The sequence below is a fragment of the Cucurbita moschata genome, unplaced genomic scaffold (genome assembly GCF_002738365.1).
Source record: "Cucurbita moschata cultivar Rifu unplaced genomic scaffold, Cmos_1.0 Cmo_Scf00061, whole genome shotgun sequence".
In the NCBI taxonomy this organism is placed as follows: Eukaryota; Viridiplantae; Streptophyta; class Magnoliopsida; order Cucurbitales; family Cucurbitaceae; genus Cucurbita; species Cucurbita moschata.
This window is the reverse complement of record NW_019268577.1, coordinates 795923-816350: the sequence shown is the minus strand read 5'-3', so window position 1 is coordinate 816350 and position 20428 is coordinate 795923. Positions and strand designations below refer to the sequence as shown.

General features: G+C 37.2%; 2 protein-coding genes across 4 annotated transcripts; one reads left to right on the top strand and one right to left on the bottom strand.

Annotated features, from left to right (window-relative positions):
- Nucleotides 1-231: 231 nt before the first annotated feature.
- Nucleotides 232-5909, bottom strand: LOC111436988 (probable mitochondrial-processing peptidase subunit beta, mitochondrial). 2 transcript variants are annotated; one of them, XM_023074813.1, is made up of 9 exons: nt 5111-5902; nt 4397-4561; nt 4038-4175; nt 3798-3949; nt 3516-3624; nt 1899-1997; nt 1071-1136; nt 672-779; nt 232-584 (listed from the first exon to the last, which is right to left on the bottom strand). In XM_023074813.1, exons 1-9 carry the CDS (start codon nt 5771-5773, stop codon nt 498-500), a joined length of 1587 nt encoding a protein of 528 aa, XP_022930581.1. In that variant the 5' UTR covers nt 5774-5902; the 3' UTR covers nt 232-497. The 2 variants fall into 2 exon arrangements, with proteins under 2 accessions (XP_022930581.1, XP_022930582.1); XM_023074814.1 differs by lacking the exons at nt 232-584; nt 672-779; nt 1071-1136 and adding an exon at nt 1298-1316 and having other exon boundaries at nt 1870-1997; nt 5111-5909.
- An 11567-nt stretch (nt 5910-17476) lies between these two features.
- LOC111436990 (UDP-glucose 6-dehydrogenase 1-like) lies at nt 17477-20171 on the top strand. Of its 2 annotated transcripts, none has more exons than XM_023074817.1 (2): nt 17477-17628; nt 18394-20171. In XM_023074817.1, exon 2 carries the CDS (start codon nt 18416-18418, stop codon nt 19856-19858), a length of 1443 nt encoding a protein of 480 aa, XP_022930585.1. In that variant the 5' UTR covers nt 17477-17628; nt 18394-18415; the 3' UTR covers nt 19859-20171. The 2 variants fall into 2 exon arrangements, with proteins under 2 accessions (XP_022930585.1, XP_022930586.1); XM_023074818.1 differs by lacking the exon at nt 17477-17628 and adding an exon at nt 17661-18237.
- The last annotated feature ends 257 nt before the right edge of the window (nt 20172-20428 follow it).

The window sequence follows — 20428 nt, the reverse complement described above, 5'->3', positions numbered from 1 at the left end:
TGAAAGTTCTTAAGAGAACTCTTTCCTCTCTCTAGAGAGAAGATGTAAGATGCTTTTTGGCTGACGATGAGTTAAGGTGGCATTATGTATCCTTACCACACTTTTTAAACTAAATTTTCAAAAACAAATTTTTAAATAAGTCAAATTAGGAGGTAGACAAGGGATTAAATCACATCTGTTATTACATTTCTTCACGTAAAGGGCAAACAAGAAAAGGAAGACAGAAAACAGTTGAGCGTAAATGTCAAAGATTGGGGTATTCCAATGCCATAGTTAATATCACACTTCAACAAGGAACATACCAAACTTCTTATTCCTTTCTCTATCACTTTTCTTTTACAAACACAATGCCAAACAAAAATACTTCACCACCCCTAGATTCTCTCTGAAAGGAGATACAACATTTTTTTTTTTTTTTTTAATAACAAGATTATTTTGCGAGAATACTGCAGCTCAACGTGAACAAAAAACTAACACAGTACCGATGTCGACGTTGTCTAATAACGGTTCCAGTATGTCCTGCGTCTGAACCAATTGTAATCAGGCAACCCCTGGATGGGACCCAATGCGGCAATTGCAATATCCTGCGCATCAGTCAAAAGATTGATCAATTAAGTGAAACAGGGGAATCACATGAAGCACTTTTTTTCTAACTCTTTCTCAGTTCTTACCCTATCGTAAATAAACCGATTCGCAACACGTTTTATCGTGCTTGCGTCAACAGCATCAATTCTTGCAAACAACTCGGCAAACGGGATTCTACGACCGTATGTAAGCAGCTGCACAACCCAATCAAATATGAGAAGTTGGATTATTTTTCACTACCAAATGACAACACCAGATAACAAAGAGACAAGCATATGACCCGAAAAAAGAAAACTCATCTCGGACGAGTTCTCAGCAAACTAAAATTCCTTATCCGTACGTAATAAGTTCCTCTTTATTTTATTTTGTTTTCTTTTTTCTTTTCCCAAACTCATTTGTGCTGCAAGCCAATTCCATGTTATCTTGAACCAAGAACTGAAATACTTCGAATGTCGTTATTTAAGATATTGGCAAGGAAAGCCCACCTGCCGCCCAATATCTTCAGCTACTGGACTTGTTCCGTCAATGTGAAGCAACAGAGAAGATTTCAACTGCAGATTGCGACAAAAGAGTATGTCAATGGGTAAACACATAAATATTGAATTCAGAGTGAAAAGAAACATGCCCGCTCCCCAAATTCACCTCCAGCCATGAACAACTTTTCTAGCCATAATCTGACATGTCTTACATGGGGGAGCATGCCCGAACGATGTAGGACACAGTTGCATCATCTGGGCACAATGTCCCATCATAACAAATTTGAAATATAATACTTGAAACGAGAATGCATTTCAATTACCAATACAAGAACCTAGATAGATTTAAACTCATTTAATTACTGGACAGTGCAGGATTATGGCCACCAGGATGTAGAATGAAGTCAAATAATAACTTGAAAATAAAGTAACGACAAACTAATGAAGTTTATTTCCTTTTGACTCTAGTATCAGGTACTGGTGAAATTTGTAATTCTTCTTATCACTTCTGTAGTTAACTTGTAAGCTACATCCAAGAGTTAGCTAATTTAATGTTAGATGTCAACTGTCCAGCCAGTTAATCTAATACCACTGGCAGTGTTATCATCAGCTTATTTTTTGTTAGGTTTCATCTCACGCGCTATTATTGTTGCTGTACTTTTGTATGGAAGCTTGCATTTCACTAGGTTGTAAAGAACAAGTTCATCCCTTCTAATTTTAACATAATATGAATTAAGTTTGGATATTACCCCCCCTTATCAATTCTAAGATTCAGTCAATATTAAAAAATGGAGACTCCAACATTGAACTAAGAGGAATAAGAGTTACAGCATCTACCTGATTACGCGCACGGGTAACATCAGCTTCTGAAACCCGGTACGCTAACTTGGTCATCTCGTACATTATTGCATAGGCCAGATCATCCAAGCAGTCCGGCTGAAAACATGTACACAGTGTTCAGATAATTCAGCTAAAAAATCGAACTGCAGTTATCATTCTCATAAGAAAAAATGAATTGGAAAAAAGAGACATCAGAAGGATGGAGGGACTAGATTTCTAATAAAACTAGTTGATAGGAATCAGGAGGTGAGGCACTATTAACAAAAGCCAATGAAAAAACCCCTCAAACAGACTACTCAAACCTCACCATCCTCCCTCCTATTATTTTAAGGAAAAAGTAATAATAGACTCTTTAATTCTTTTCTTCTAAATTCACTAGAGATATTGCTAAGACCAAATCTCTCTACGGTAAGCAGACTCTAGCTTTTCCCCTTCAGGAATATAGCCAATGGCGTAGACATTACGAACCAGTGGCCCAACGAGAGAAATTTCTTCAAACAAAATCAGGGGGGAAATGCATCAAAAGATTATCAATTTCACAGTATGGTACTCACAAAGCACACAACTTAGCAGGTTGAAGTTATGGGCCTCAAAGCTAGTCAATGAATTTAACAATGATACAAACACCAGCTTTAATAACAGATTGTTTAAAAGCCAAGTGACTATGAAGACATCACAACAAGTCGATACAAATATTATATGACCCAACTGGCAAGCAAAAATAAAAAAGCTAAGACAAAAACAAGCTTGTAAATATTAATAAAATGAAATGTGTACCAAAAACTATCGCATAACAAGTACAGCATTCTTTCTTTTATTTAATATGGGTCTGTTTGCTTTGCACGATTTCTCATGATAAAGTCCGCAATATTTGTCTTAATAAGTTATGGACTACCAAATGACATAAGTCTAATCCCGTTCCTAATTTAGAATCAGTGTACATAGATAGGCAAGTGACTTCAAACAAATTTAAATTTACAAATAGATATGATGAATAGAACATCAACCACACAAAAACAGATAAAACAAAAAATCAATTTTTTGCAGTTTTGTTAAAACTCAAAAGTAGAGCTTCTACAAGAACAATTTTAGTATTGTTCTGCCTAAATTAAGAACAAATGCTAATTAACAAACAGTGCTCTATTTTCAATTATAGAAAACATAAGCAATATACTACTGTTTTAATGAAATAATGCTTCTTATTAAAAAAAAATTATACCAAATTTTATGCTGCAGAAAGATTAAAGAGAAACCAAAATTAAAACGTTAAGGGGAAAAAAGGAAAAAAGAAAAAAGAAAAACCTCTCTATTTTCGACACAGAAATCTCAGAAAAACATAAATGCTTTGGAAACTATAAGAAAATGATGCCATCCATTGAAAATATCTCTGTAGACCAGTTTTATTTATTTTTATTTTTTTTAAATAATATTCCTGCTGATTGAGAGGTTTAAGTGTGCTATACAAAATTACAACCTGAAGGTGCTTAACATTAAACTTCGAAATATCAAGTAAATCAAAGGCCATGACACACGTGGAAGTAATCAAGTCAGCAAATGAAGTACGCATTGAGGAATAGAATATTTCAAGAAGAATAATCTTATTGTCACAATTACCTTTGCAACAGCATAGACACCAAAAAGACCAGTGTCCTTGTAATTGGTGTTGAAAGCCATCATACTTTCTGCTACTTCATTGATGGCAACTCTTTGAGCCAGCTCAGAACTGTTCATAGTTGTTTTTTTAAAAAAAAAAAAAGAACAATAATTATGAACAATGAAAATTATTCTCATTATAGATCATGAAAAAACTTTCCACAGGTCAATAGTAGTCAGGAAATTTGAGATTGAAAGCAATAGACAAAGGTTATAAAGGACTTAAGGAGGGGAAAAAATCACCCCATATGCTTTCCACCTCCAGCACTTTTATTCCAAGAACCCAACATGGCCTGCATGACCATCAGAGCAATGGAGTCTGGATCTGTCCAGGATGCTCCATTAAAAGCAATACTAAATTGTGCCAAAGGTACATCATCATCAATTATCCTAACCTGTTTATATCAATGAAAATAAAATTTTAGTAAAATAAAGTTATCCATAGAAAGAAAGGAGGATTCCAAATATATTTTCTTCTAGTACCTCAGAACCAGTAAAAATTGCTGGCTCCTTTGCAACCAACTGAGAAGCTGTGGTTGGTTCTGCTGACAACTTAGTGAACAATTTCTTTACTTGCTCAACGAAATCCTCATGCTTAACAGCTCCGGAAGCAGCAATAACCTATAAGAAATAGTAGCATCATATTATTGGCAACCAACCCAATGAATTCTTGAAAAAGTATCTTGCTTAAAGGGAGAAATGGGAGAAAGATACAGCACAATCATCCTCAAAGGAATCCCGATGCAAAGAAAAATGAAACACTATCCAGATGTAGTCAATATTACGATCAGTATACTATATACCCTGTCTAGTAACTAAACAATTAGATAGGCTGTCCATACCATTCTTGGAGCCGTGTAGTGTGTTTGAATATAACTTTGAAGATGATCCTTGGTAATTGTTCTGATATTTTGAGCTGGACCAAGAATAGTTCTACCAAGAGGAGTATACTGGAATGCAGTTGCGTGCAAATGGTCAAAGATAACTTCTTCTGTTTGGCCCTCAACCTGCACATGTCAATGTCATAAAACTATAAGTCGCACACAAAAATGCAAAAGTCCCAAGTCATATTCAATCCCACGATCAATGCTCTTTTGATGCGAAGAACTAAATGCCCCCCCTACTTGCAGGTTTGAAATGAGACTCCTTGTGTACTAGGAAAAAGGAACACGGGCAAAAAAAAAAAAAAAAAAAAAACTAAATGTGAGTGCATTTGCACAATTCAGACCAGAACTTAACTATTCTTTCGCTACATTATGATTTTGATTGTGTTCAATAAGTTTACCCACGTAAATTTTTACATGTAACCGACCACAATCACCACTCTTCTTCGAGAAAATCTGGTGTCATTGTGGCTACGGACAAGGCTCATGGGCTCCATCAATGCATGCAAAAATATACAAACAAACTTTTCTTACATGTGAATAGCGCTCTGATATTTCCATTTCGAATTTCAACCTTTTTATACACTTGAGCTACTAACCTTTCCAAATAAGAAGCGTTGTACAATTCTATTACATACACAGAAAATGAAACAAAAGGAAAAAGATTCTTACCTCCTCCATTTCTCTCAAAATCACATCCCGCTCACGACTAATCCGGTGCTCGTCAAACTTCGAATTCTGCAAAATGTCAGCCAAAATATCCAAAGCGTGGGGCACATCCTTGTCCAAGACCTTGGCATAATACGTAGTCTGTTCCCTGGACGTGTACGCATTCAAATGACCACCCATGTTCTCGATCTCCTCCTCGAGCTGCCTCGCCGTCCGTTTCTCCGTTCCCTTGAAGATCATATGCTCGAGGAAATGGGCAGTTCCGTTAGTCTCCTCGGTCTCGAACCTCGACCCGGAATCGATCCACACTCCAACTGTCGCAGTCCGAGCGGCAAGGTTCGACTCGGTGGCCACCCGGAGGCCATTGGGGAGAGTAGTAACGCGAGTTTCAGGCGCGGAGAGAATCCGGGTGTGGTCAGTGATGGTCGGGTGAGGCGAGCCGTATTTCAGAAATCTAGGGTCGGGATTTTCGAGCTGTTTTAGCTTCGATTTGACAGCCTCAGCAAGGCGATCGTAGACCATGGCGTTGGGCGGGGGAGGAGAGGGAGGTGGAGAAGAAGAAGCCACCGCTGGGGAAGTGGACGCTGATCTAACATCCTGGGAGAACGAGGCGGAGGATCGCCGGGGAGAGGTGCGAGCGAGGGTGAGAAGACGCTTCATCGCCATGATTGATTTTGCCCCCCTTGCTACCTAGGGTTTGTAGCAGCTACAGAATTTCTTTTCGAGGACGAAGGAGATGCACAAGAAGTCGTGAAAAGGGCGACATGGCGAGTGTTTCGCGAAGATGCATGCTACGATGTCGTTTTGAGAGCAATACGACATCGTTTTAATTTTTGAACAACCGGCATTGGAGCCTGGTTTGGCTGCTATTAGACCGAGTTTTCCAATCTTTTCCATTTTTGTTTCTTTTTAAAATTTTTTTTTTTGGTTAAAAAATTTTAGGGGCAAAATTACGAATTTACTCCTCATTAATTTTCTTCTAAATATTTATTTCAAGAAATTCTAAAAGTTTAATTAATAAAAACCCTCCTTATTAAGATAAGAATCGTGTTACTCGTCTAAAAAATATCTTTTAAGTTTTTAAAAATATCGATACACTTTTAAATTTTCATTGAACTTAAAAAAAAATATATCAAAGTTAAAAAAAAATATATAATTTTTAGGGTGCTTGAAACGAACCGTCTTAATTGAAGCTTTCTCCATTGTGGGTCTGAAAAATTCCTTCTTAGGCACAACCGTTCATGAATGTATTGCTTTTTGTTATCTAGTCCATTTCGTGGGTCATGTCAAAGTCACTTATATCTAGGACAATCAGGGTCACTTTTAGGGATCTTTAGAACATTGTCATTCTCCAAGTTTTAACTTGTTTTCAAGCTACTAATCTATAAGTATTTCGTAAGAAAATTCTAAGTTAACTACTTACCTCATAGTTGACATTCAGGACCTACATTCTCGAGCTTTCGGTATTCAAATTACTTCAAATTTTCTTTAACAGAATCATTAAGGTGCCTAGTGGTAAGGATATTTAACCTTGAATTATGTTTACCATATGTATGGTATTTAACCCTTTATTATAAACAAATATATTGTATGGTATCTAGTCTTCCATTACGGTTTATCATAAGTAGCATATTTGACCCTTTATTATAAGCAAATATATTGTATGATATTTAGTATTCCATTACAGTTTACCATAGGTATCATATTTGACCCTTTATTAAAGGCAAATATCTAGATATTTGGTTTGATTACGGCTTACATAAGTATCATCTTTCCCTTTTATTATAGTCAAATATGTTGTATCCATTTATTATTATTTCCATTTATTACTCACCCCATCTCTTTGGTAATTTATTTGATTATGTAAATGACTATATAAATAGACAATATTCACCACCGTTTAAGTGCGGTGGTTTTATCAAATATTTGCATGGTATCAGAGTTTCTTTTTTATGGCTTCCAAACCCTTTTCTCCTTTCTTTTGACACTATAATCCATATGATCACCTCCAAACTTTCTTCCTTCAATTATCTTATTTGGAAAAACCAACTTCTCCCTCTCCGTGTGAGTCAAGACATGCTAAACTATGTTGATGGATATATGGTTTCACCACCTCACTGTGAACCAGAAACCTCCTCAACACTCGGTTGTGAAAATCAGCTGATCAACTTCTTTGTCTCCTGCTCTCCTCTCTCACCGAAGAAGTCATAGTGGTCGTTGTTGGTCTCTTCATTGCACGTGACATTTGGCTTGCGTTGGAGACTACGTTTAGCCATCATTCAAAAGTTCGTGAAATAAGACTCAAGGATGGCTTGCAGTTGATGAAACAGACACCAGACTTGTTGCTGAGTATGTCCATACCTTCAAAACAATTTGTGACCAACTTTATGTCATTGGCAGACCCGTTGAGGACATTGATAAAGTGCACTAGTTCCTTCGTGGACTCGACAGTGATTTTTCAATTATTTCTACTACTCAAATGGTCTCACCCCTCTCCCCTATTTTGCAGATTTAGTCTTCAAAGCTAAAAGTTTTGAGTTGTTCTAACGCTCCCTTGAGTCTTCTGACCCACTCCTACGACATTCACAACCACTAATTATGGTCGCACCCAAAGAAGTTACCCTATTTCCTTTAGCAACTAGCGAGGTCGTTCTCATTCCCACAACTCTTTCAACTGAAGACGAACCCACTTTGGTCAAGGTTGTCGACCATCTCGCTGCCACATATACTGCACGGAGGGCCATTATGCTGACCGCTGCAACCAATGATACGTTCGGTCTGATTCTACTCATGCACACCTTGCTTAAGCCTTCAACACGTTATGTTCTATTGCTGGAACCTAGGCTACTGATTGATTTTTGGACACTCGGGCTTTGGCCCATATAACCGCCGACCCATCTATTTTGGATCAGTCTAAAAATTACATGGGTGAGGACTCTGTGATCGTAGGAAACCGTGCCTCCCTACTCAATACCCACATTGGTATTCTTTCTGCTATTCCAAATATTCACTTATTAGATGTCTTGATTGTCCCTCATCTCACTAAAAATGTTCCTTCAATTAGTAAATAAACATCTAATTTTTTCGTCTCCATTACATTTACTGTCCGTTATATTTACTAATAATCTTCTTACTATCCAGAATAATCAAATAGGGTAAAAGGGATGGAGGGTTATATGTGGTGGAGCGTGGAAACTCTACCTTTATTTCTATCCTTATAAACAAATTTTAAGGTGCTTCATATGATTTATGTCATGTTCGCCCAGATGATATGAATTATTCTATTATTTCTTTTTTAAATAAAAAATGTCAACTTTTTCTTAAGTTTTTATTGTCTTCTCTATCGTTATGTAGTACCTGTCAGCTTGCGAAAAGTCCTCGATTGTCTTATTCTCACAATGAACATAGGTTGTCTCATGTGTTAGATCTTATTCATTGTGATCTTTGGTGTCCTTCCCCCATCAAATCTAATTCAGGTTTTCTTTGTTATTTTTATTGATAATTATTCTCAATTCTCTTACGCTATTCTTTAGAATTTAAATCTGATTTCTTTGATATTTTTCTTCAATTTAAAAAATTTGTGAAAAATCAACATTTTACTCGTATCAAGGTTTTTCAAAGCGATGGAGGTGCTGGATTTACTAACACTTGTTTCAAAGTTCACTAACGTACTTCTCGCATCCACCATCAACTCCATTGTTCATATACACCTGCTCAAAATGGTCATGCTGAGAAAAAACATCGTTATGTGACTGAGACTGGCTTGACCCTTCTCTTTCACTCCCACTTTTCTCCTCGTTTCTGGGTTGACGCCTTCAGCAGTGCAACTTATATTATCAACCGGTTGCCTACTCCACTTCTTGGAGGTAAGTCACCCTTTGAACTCCTCTACGTCTACTCTCCACATTATGGCAATTTTCATCATTTTAGTTATTGTGTTTATCCTTGCTTGCGTGATTATATATCTAACAAACTTTGTCCCCAGAGCATTCCTTCCATGTTCTTGGGCTGTAGTCTCTCTCATAAAGGGTTTCTTTGTCTTGATCCTACAACACTAAGCTATATATCACCTGGCACACTCAATTTGATGAAATTCATTTTCTGCTATCTCTAGCTCCCATGCCCAACCTCTTTTTTCTCTTCATACTCCTCATATTTCAAATTTCTTGGAACCGCATCTTTACCATATTAATTCAACTCCATACCACTTCTTCACCGCACATTTCTCAATCCAGCTCATCTCTGTGTGATATTTGATCTAGCCTTATGGATGAGTCTATGCAGGTTGATACTTCTCTTGTAGGTTCTTCTTTGTCGCCCTCGATTTCTAATCCGCCCTCTATTGAACCTGCTTCTAATTCTTCTTTCTTTGGGCTCTCATCCTATGATCACATGAGTCAAAGTTGATATCTTCAAAGACTTGCCATCTAGCAAATCTTAGTATTTTTTGACTCATCTCAACGTTTTTTTATGCTTGTAATAACAATAACAAAGAATAACAATAATAATAATAAATAAATAATAAAAATAATAATTTTCCCCAAACTACTCTCTATTAGCCTCTCATTCCTCTCGGTGCCTGTCCTCGGCCAATTCCTCGTGCCAAATCCCAAATCCAGAATGTATCTATAGTTCCCGTAGCAATTAAAAAAATACCTACAAGCAGATTTAAAAGGAGATGTTGCAAATTTGACTGGAGAAATAGATTTTGCTTTGTTATTAGGGTAAGTCATACTTCAGACCTCCTTTTCATTTATCCGAAATAGATTTTGCTTTGTTATTAGGGTAAGTCATATTTCAAACCTCCTCTTCATTTATCCAATCTTGTTACAATAAATCACGTCAAGATCATATATTCTTTTCCTTTATCCAATTATTTACAATCATGTCTCCTTTTCCCTTATCCAATTATTTAGATTTTAGTTAGCATGATCACATCAGAATGAGGCCAATATCTGTCAAAAAAAAAAATTAACGGAGTAAATACATAGTAAAAGCTAAAATTTAACAAAGTAAATAGAGAATAGAGAGGAAAATGGATGATTTGGTGAACATAGTTAAAATAAATCCAGAGAGGAAAGGGGAAAATTTAACCAAGTAACAGAATAGGCTAGAAATTGTATGAGTTATAATATATGGTTGTTTATGACGTAAGGATGATGTATACGATATTTATGATTTATGATGTATGAGCTGAATCGTAAGATGTTGTACGTTAGTTATATGATGATGTATGAGCTATGATGTATGAGTTATGATGCATGATGACGTGAGTTATATTGCTATGTATGACGTACTTGGCATGCTTGATGCATTTAATGATGGTATGACGATTATGACGTTTTGCATAATGTTTACCTTAATATGATTATGTTTTCCATATTAAGCATGTTGTATGATGAGTGTCATGTTGCATCATGCCGATAGATCGACCTAGGACACAACCCTAAGAGGATAAACAACGATATTTATGTAAATATCTAACGAGCATGTGTTACTAAACTTAACAGAGAGATCAGACTAGGGTTGTGTCAGAAGAGACGTTAAGCTGAGAATTAGAGGGACCTCATGCATTTTGTGTGTACATAAGTGTAGGGATACTTCCTTTTGAGAGATGAGTGAGGATGCGCACAATATGGACCTCGGGTCTCACTTGCGTATTACACGAGAGCGAAAACTCAGCAGTCGCAGTCTCGTTCGGTTAGTGTATCGATTTGGTTTGCTTGTGTGGACCACAGGTCGGCTGTGGTTTAGGTCGTCACACAAGTACCGGATCAGCTGTTGGAGCGCGGGTTGGGTCGATGGTTGCAAACACCGCGTGTCGCAATTTGGCTGGAGCTGCATCGCTTTACTCGATGCCTGACAAGTGTCTGCCGCTTGCCTCAGATGCGTCGCTCCTCCCGATAGTTGACACCTGGCTGTCGGAAACTTTCTCTCTCCTCCTGGAAATTGCAACACGACTCTAATTTTTTCCTCTTTTCTCATTTTCATATCTTTTAATCTAAACTTCAAATTGATTCGTTTTCCTTAGCAAAACGGTAGATTTTAATAAAAATTTCATCTTGATATTTTTCTTGGATTTTTACCATCACTAACAAAATTATGAGTGTTCAAAGTAGTTCGTTCACCTCCTTCCCATTCTTGGAAGAACTCTCGGAGTTTTGATATCGATTGTGTTTTTCGGTCAAGCTTCTTCATAGATCTTGTAAAATAGCCTCCCTAGATGAACATACTAAGATATTAGTGCTCGAATCGCGAAGGATGATTTCGAATCTAAAGAAAAATACTCAAGAACTCACCTCATAGACCATTTCGGCTTGTTTCAGAAAGAATGGTAATGACCCTTTTGCCCCTAGGTAGACTTTGATCCCCTTTTTCCTTTTTTTTTTTTAAATGTTCAAGTGATACCGTTCTTTTTTTTGTATTTATTTCGGTTTAAATTTATCGAGTTTTCATATTTTATTTTCATTTTACTTTTATTATTATTTTTCTTTTGTCTGTCTTTTTAGTCATATCCGAGATTTTAAGTCTAAAAAATTGGGTCGTGACAGATTGTATTGGAGTAGTCAACTTTTAGGTTCGGTAAACTTTTTCTTAGGAGAGTCATATATTTCTGTGTCTCAACTTGATGACAGCCATGACTGGGTATATAGTCTAACCTCGTTTAGTAATCTCTGATATGATATAAGGTCCATATGAATTTGATATTTGTCTTGGGTTACGTGGTACTTATGATAACATCTTTAAGTATTAAATAATGAACGTTAACTTTATAAGTCAATGTTAGATCCGAGTTATAGCGTTTTGATGCAGTGATGAGGCCGAGAGGGGTCATGAGATAGTAGACTGGTCTTAGGAAGATAGAAAGCTAACGCCATAGAGTGCGAGACATGTGATACTTTAAGACTTGATTCCAAATTAAGAACCTATGACCCAGCCCCGTTACCATAACTCTTAGCCAAGCATGCCTCCGTGCAGATCACGTAGTAAGCCTAGCAAAAAGGAGCATGCTTCCGTGTAGATCACTTAGTAAGTCAAAACATAATAGTTCATTTAGGCAAAAACGACAACCAGAGGAATTAAGCACCACTCGAACAAACTATTACCTCTAGTAGAGTTTTGGATAAGTTGGTAAGTCGAGAAAATAAGAGTCACCACCTTGAGAGAAGAGCTATAGAGGTCATGACGACAAGGTTTTGGTTGAATCTTTAAAAATTAAATTCAAGTTTATGGACTTTTGGGAGCATGATAGGCGCACTATGTCATTTATGAATTTAGTTGTAGTGTTGAACCTTCCTAGTGAAGTGATGACAAGCTAGTTTGGACTTTAGAAGAGAGGTCCAAGTCTAATAGCAGCCCATGGTTATTAAGACTACATGATCATGGTCTAAGTTGTCCTTAGGTCAAGATAAGCATGCTCATAAAGTAAAGGACATGGAACCATAGAACCTTAGGGTAGTTGAATGAACCTAAGAGTCGAGGGCAACAAAAAAGGTTCAAGCTATGGCCAAACCTTCATCATCTGGAGAGAGTAAAGTCCAGACACTATGAAACATGCTTTGACAAAGGCAAAACCTTTACACAATGTGATTGAAAAACACTACCTCAAAAGCGCCCGTGCAAGTTGTGATGGTAGTCCAAACAGTAGAATCATATGTATACTGTGGCAAATAATACACATTTGATCAGTGTCCTAGCAATCCGACTTCAATCCTTTATATGAGGGACCAAATTAGTAAAAAAAAACCGGTTCTCAAATACATACAACCCAAGATTAATAAACCACCAAAATATTAATGGAAGAATTCAAACGCACTCAATTTGCTAGGGCAACCAAAAACTAATTATCCTCCAAAATTTAGTGTTGAATAGGGGAAAATGTCATTTAATGGTGATGGAAGCGTCCCTGATTACTTATCCATAATAGAGTTTCGAATCAGGAAGTGGAAAATAACCAAATAAATTATGCAATCCTAAACGAACAACTATTAAGTGTGAACAGCAGAAAGGAGAAAAATGCTCCATGGTGTGCTCTGTCATCAAGCTATTGTTGTACCCAAATGCTACATCAAAATGTTCTGATACCCAATTGTTGTAGCGGTGGTGGAAGCAAGATTGATCGTACTCGCACATTCACAAACAGAAATAAACAAAGAGACATAAAGATTTACGTAGTTTGGAGAGAAGAAATTCTCCTCTATCCACGGGTAATAGCCAATTACTATAATCACAGTGTTTACAAGTGTATCTCTCGTAATCTCCCACTACAAACCTCTCTTACAAAATTCCTCTCAAGTCGCCTCTAGGCAAATACAAAATGACAAAGACTCTACGTCTCAAAACAATTCTAGACAAGCCTTTGTATAGGCATAGCCGTACTAATTCTCATACATTAACTAAAACAATGTTAATATTAGTGCTCATTACATGAATCAAGATGATTCAAGTATCAAAATAGAAATGAACCAAAAGAGTTTAACCAAATAAATTAGAGTTATGAACCAAACAAATGAGAGTTATGAACCAAAATAAATGACTTCAGGACAATTTACAACAGCTACATCCCTCATCCAATATCCTTAACTATGTTAATTCATGTGTAGCACCTAATTCTGCTTCAGCGTACTTTAGGTATTATTGTTTATATTTCTTTAGTTTTTACTATTTTAGCGAAATCAACAAACCCATTATTGATGTTACCCGTACTTGACTTGTAGTTCTCAATTGATTGAGTAAATAATTCAATAAACTCTATGTGGAATCGATAATTTACTTATTACATGCTACTTATGATAGTGTTTACTTGCACTTATACTTGTGAACTTCTCTACCATTTTTCTATACATCTTCACAAACAGGTGTATGAATCCCTTGTCCATAGCTCCTAGATCTACAACTGGTATGGAACGGTAGAGATAGAGGCAATTCTTGGCTCAAGCTCAATCTTGAACTCTATGTCACGCTTTGGAGGTAAATTGGAGAGATCGTTTGAAATACATCTAAAAATTTTAAAAAATTTCTCACCGTGGCACCGCATCGATGTTTGTCTCAATGCATTCGATTTCCACATTACGAGCCAATAGTCCGTAAGTACCTTGAGAGAGCAACTTTTTGGCTTTTAAGGTTTGGGAATATTTTAGAGAGTGCTTCTATTCTAGATCATTTGAATTAGAAGCTTGTCGAACACCACTTCCTCGTTAAAGCAATCAATACACATATGATTCTTTGCTAACTATTCCATTCCTAAGACGACGTCAAAATTTGCAATGTCCAAAACTATTTGTGTCACATCCACTACGCGGTTTGACACATATACTTGATAGTCTTTTACTTACTTAGAGGCTTCCATGCTCACCCCTACCGAAGTGATTACAGAGAATAAAATGGTTTAGTTTCACTAGGAAGGTCCCTTACCTCAAGACTCCACTCTAGAAATTTCAATCTATTGGCCCAAGTGTCCTTAGACCTAACCCTACATTCAACTACCTAACAAATCAACCCGACTTCACATGATTAAAAAAATCACAAGACTTTATTATTTATCGTCCTCTTGGGTAAAGGTTGCATTCGATTTCGTCTTTCTCCAAAAGTACTAAACTTTGTTAGTAGGCACGTTGAACCACCAACTTAGTACTTTGACTACTATATTCACATTAATAGGTAACTATTAGTAATAAGTTGAATCAAAATCCAAGATCAGACTAAATAACAAGTCAAATAAACTAATTGTTTACTCTTCCAAATGGTGGTTCGTGCAGCAACAGCGCGAGTGCGAGCGAGCAGTTGCAATGCGACATTATGATGGTGCGAGATTGTGGGCTCGACTTTATAGCTGAACCTAGGGTTTCACTTTCCTTTCGCATTTTTTTCTAAGCTAGGCTTCCATAACTTGGCTTTTGTTGTTGCTCACATTCTTGGACACTCAAGTAAATGAGAGGTATATAAATGAACCGAGCTTACATCTGAATGAGAGCGATTCTAAGGATAGGATGATAAAGAAATGCTTAAAAGATTTGAAAGCTACTCTCGAACTCACACACTCATTCTAAATTTTAAAATAAAAAAAAAATGTAAATCTTGAATTTCACTCCAAATTAATTTTATCACTTTCGAAGCAAGTCCACCTAATTTTTATATTCTAAAAAAAGGACAAAAAATTATAGTGTTGGTGTGATGACGTGGATTCTCATCAAAATTCAAAATTTTTGTGTGTTTTATTATTAGGTTGTATGGTTTGTTTCCGGTTCGCTAAAACGCGTACACTCCAATTTTCCCCAGCTGTCATCCTTCTGTCGTTCTTCTTTTGACTTTTGACTTTCCCTTTCTCTTTTCATTCTCCGCCTTCATTATATAATTTTATTTTAAAATATTTTATTTTATTCAACCTTGTCGATGGTAGGGAGGGAAATTTCTACTGTGTCTACGATCGTCATCGAGCACAATTGAGGCCGTTGAAGAAAGAAACGGAAACGAAGAAAAGTAGGGTTGGATAAACTAGTTCGATCGATATAGTTTCAGTTTAGGTTGGACCAGTTCAATTCGATTAAGTTAAACGGGTTGTCAACCTAGTCTAATTACATCCGTTTCATCCAACGTAATCGAATTAGTCCATCTTTTTCGTTTCTAGAGTCGATTTCAACTCTATTAATATTTATTGTTGATTTTAGAGCTTAATTAGGAGATCATGGAGAATTTGAAGGGAAAAAAAATGCCCTAATTTTACTTTGAATCAAACTAATCTCTATGAAGTATTTAGATTGACAATGTTCGTGTAGGATGAGAGTTAGTAGCTATGAGGTCACATGAGTTATTGCGAGGTCACTTCTTGATCGTATATGGTAAGATTCTACTAGGGTCATGCCTTAACGATAGCGATATCACTCCTTACATGTATGCGATGTGATTCTATTAGGGTTATGTTTTAATGGTTTCGAGGTCACTCTGACTATAGTAGGTATGTGGCGTAACGTTTGCAAGGTCACTCTTTGCATATATAATATATATGATGAGATTCTAAAGGGTTATGCCCTACACAATGCGGGCATACATATAGGGTCGGGTCGTACTCTAAGTATATGTGCTATATTATTCTATAAGTACTACTTAAAAATTGTTCAAAATAGTTACTTACCTGTTCGAAAAATTTGGAGCTTCGTTCTCCCCTTAGGTGTGTCTGGATTTTGTGGAACTTCAAATAGGTCCTAAATCAAGTCAAAATACGGAATTTTGTTAAGCATCCACATCAATGTATCTAATAAAATTTTAAATTTTTTACAAAATTTTATCTCATAATATTGTTTACAAAGGTGCGAACTTGGAGTGTGTTTGTGGAGGTTCGAGAAGGCGACCAAGAAGAATATCATTGGAACCCACGGAAGAACTTAGTTGTCCAATAAAAATTGGATTCATGTAACAAGAGAAATGTTTCTCGTTCTTTAATCCTATTAGAAAGGCGGGTCTGCTATAAATTCTACCGGCCAGAAAGTCTGAATGAATACAAAAACTGATCAAAAGGCTATTCTATAACCGACTCTTGTTGTCGAATCGAAAGGGCAACCCCCCAAGGTCGATCTTGGCTTCCCTCATATAACCAATCCTTGCACTACCTAATAATCAACTCCATTTCTTGCAGCTTGCATCGACTATCTTATATCGATTTGACTTTTTGCCCTTAAATAGTGCGAATACCTCATTACCCGCGCATCTCTGCAGCTTGTCTGTGACTCATTTCCTATTTGTTCGTCACATTTTTTTTAATCACCTTCGTGTAGTGTTGAGTTCTGGGGTTCTCTCCCTCTCACCCTAGGCCTCCATTGCACGCTATACGATGACATCCATAATCTCAAAGTCTTAGATCTGCTCACCATGGGTTTCGATTGATCCTCCTCCACGTTCTCCGATCTTCCTCACACTTCGGGTTGACAATCTTCTCTACTCTTGATCAATCGTCAAATAATCACAAAACACAATTTATTTGACTCCAACATTCCAGTTAATATTAAGCAAATCACGCATTTAATAGAAGATTAATACACATGTGAAAATTAGCTGCGACACCTAAATAAAAAGGAGGTACATGAATGAACAGAAATCTCATTTGAATGAAAAATTCTATAGATAGAATGGCTAATAAATATTTTTTAAAAAAAGTTAAATTAATACAGGTACTAACAAAATGCAAATTCTTTTACCTGCCAAATCCAATTTGAGTCTAGATTTCAAAGCTCAAATAATTAAAAAAAAATATATATATATATATATATATATATGTTATTGTGGTACGAACTTTAATACTACGTTTCTATCCTTCTCGGCGTGGGGCGGCCTAACAAAAACGGAAGTTTCAAACGTGTAAGGAGTTGACAGCTCCACCGGAACTTTCAACTGCAAATTCCTTTGCCCAAAAAATAATAATTAAAAAGAAAAAAGAAATTGCGTATTTAAACCCACTCCCCTTCTTCTTCTTCCATTTCTCATTCTCAATCTCACACCAAAAGTTTCAGAAACCAATTCTCTCACAGGTAACGCCTTCCACTCTCCTCTCTTTCAATCCCCCTCAAACCTCCTCCTGATTCATTCTTTCTCTTCGGAAATTCTATTTTTCTCCTCCTTCTCTTCCTGTTCTTCAATCGGATCCCTTTCTTGTTGCGTGTTTTCGTTTTTGATCTGTGATTTCTTTCTACTTCTTGCTCCTCCTGTTGCACTTTGACTATCATTCATCCCAGATCTGGCTTCATTCTGTGTTTTTTGCTTTTAAATTGTTTCTTCACTGCTGTCGGTTGTTTCCTCATCTCAGATCTTCGGGCCTTTGTTTCCTGATCTCAGATAGCTGGTTACGACGTATTTGCATGTCGTTTTTTTTTTACTGCAATTACTTTTGACGACCTGTGTCCTGTATGCTGATTTGGTTTTTTTTCTTCCTTATTTGACATTCGTTGAGATTGGATTGAGATGTCACTTCCTTTCTGTTCTTTAAATTTTACTCCTAACAGATACATACACGTTTGGAGATTCTGTTACGGTTGCATTCAGGGTGATTTCTGTTCGATTCTATATCGAGATCTTCGTTTAGATAGCCATAAGAATGAAGTAGAATTTGCAAGCGAAGTCGTGTTCTTCAAATCGTCTAGGTTCAATGAATTTTTCCTTCAGGATTGAGAAATTCTCTTTTCTGATGTGTTTTTATTCATGTGGTAGTGGTGTAGAATGATTTTCGGTGGAGACTTTGTGACTTTTTCTTAGTTTTTGTTTTCATTCCCCTTATATTGCAACCTCTATTTGTACAGGTTATAAACTGAAAAAGCCAAAATGGTAAAGATCTGCTGCATTGGTGCTGGATATGTTGGAGGGCCTACGATGGCTGTTATTGCACTGAAGTGCCCAACCATTGAAGTGGTTGTTGTGGATATCGCTGTGTCTCGGATCAATGCCTGGAACAGTGACCAGCTCCCGATCTACGAGCCAGGTCTTGATGGAGTCGTGAAGGAGTGCCGAGGCAGGAATCTCTTCTTCAGCACTGATGTGGAGAAGCATGTCTCTGAGGCTGATATTGTTTTTGTTTCTGTCAACACTCCCACAAAAACTAGGGGTCTCGGAGCTGGTAAAGCTGCAGATCTCACATATTGGGAGAGTGCTGCTCGTATGATAGCCGATGTATCCAAATCTGACAAGATTGTAGTTGAAAAATCGACTGTCCCAGTGAAAACTGCTGAGGCAATTGAAAAAATCCTTACCCACAACAGCAAAGGAATAAAATTCCAAATTCTCTCGAACCCTGAATTCCTTGCTGAGGGAACTGCAATTAAGGATCTGTTTAACCCGGACCGTGTCCTCATTGGAGGGAGGGAGACTCCAGAGGGTCAGAAGGCAATCAATAAACTGAAGTCTGTTTACGCTCATTGGGTACCCGAAAATCGGATTCTCACTACTAATCTTTGGTCTGCTGAGCTCTCCAAGCTTGCTGCTAATGCCTTCTTGGCTCAGAGAATATCATCTGTTAATGCCATTTCAGCTCTCTGTGAAGCCACTGGTGCAGATGTTGCACAGGTAGCCTATTCCGTTGGCACAGATTCGAGAATTGGACCCAAGTTCCTCAACGCCAGTGTCGGTTTTGGTGGGTCTTGCTTCCAGAAGGATATCTTAAATCTGGTGTACATCTGTGAGTGCAATGGCCTTCCAGAGGTAGCTGAGTACTGGAAACAGGTGATCAAGATCAACGATTACCAGAAGAACCGTTTTGTTAACAGGGTTGTTGCCTCTATGTTCAACACGGTTTCGAACAAGAAGATTGCCATTCTCGGTTTTGCTTTCAAGAAAGATACTGGTGACACAAGGGAGACCCCTGCAATCGATGTGTGCAAGGGACTCTTGGGAGACAAGGCGCTGTTGAGCATCTACGATCCACAAGTCTCCGAGGATCAGATCCAGAGGGACCTCACACTCAGCAAGTTCGAATGGGACCATCCTACTCATCTCCAGCCAATGAGCCCCACAACCGTTAAGCAAGTGAGCGTCGTCTGGGACGCCTATGAAGCAACAAAAGAAGCTCATGCAGTCTGCATCCTAACGGAGTGGGACGAGTTCAAGAACCTGGACTACCAGAGGATATACAACAACATGCAGAAACCTGCATTCATCTTCGATGGGCGAAATGTGGTTGATGGAGACAAGCTTCGTGCGATTGGTTTCATTGTCTTCTCCATCGGAAAGCCTCTTGACCAGTGGCTGAAGGACATGCCCGCGGTGGCTTAGATTTGCAGGTCGGGATCCCTTCAATGGCTTTTCTTCCTCTTCGTAAGGACACAAAACAAGCAGTTGGATTCTGTTCCCATATTGTTAATGTATTTTTGTTGGTGTTTTCTTTGATTCTCATATCATATCTCTTGCCTGAACTTCTGAAGGTTCGAGACCCCATTCGTTTTGCCTTCACAATTGTCCTCGAACCTGTCGGTTATCTTCCCATAAAATTTTTTGTTAGAAATTTCATTACATTTATATTTGTTTGTGTTTTAGATCCCATAAACCACCATCATACATATGGAATGAACCTGTTGTAGATTCTTCATTTCGAAGACTTCCTTTTTTTTTTTCTTACCTGCAACTTGATGATTGTTTCAACCAATAACAGAATTATTACGTCCCATTGATTTTAAAAACTGTTTTATTTTTCAACCTCAACTTCGAAATTTTAGTCTCACAAATCAAATATTTGTTTAATTCCGGGAAAAAAAATTGATATTTTGCTTGTTGATCTTTGAACTTTCAGTTTTTTTTTTTTTTTTTTTTTTTTTTTTTTTTTTTTTTTTTTTTTTTTTTTTTTTT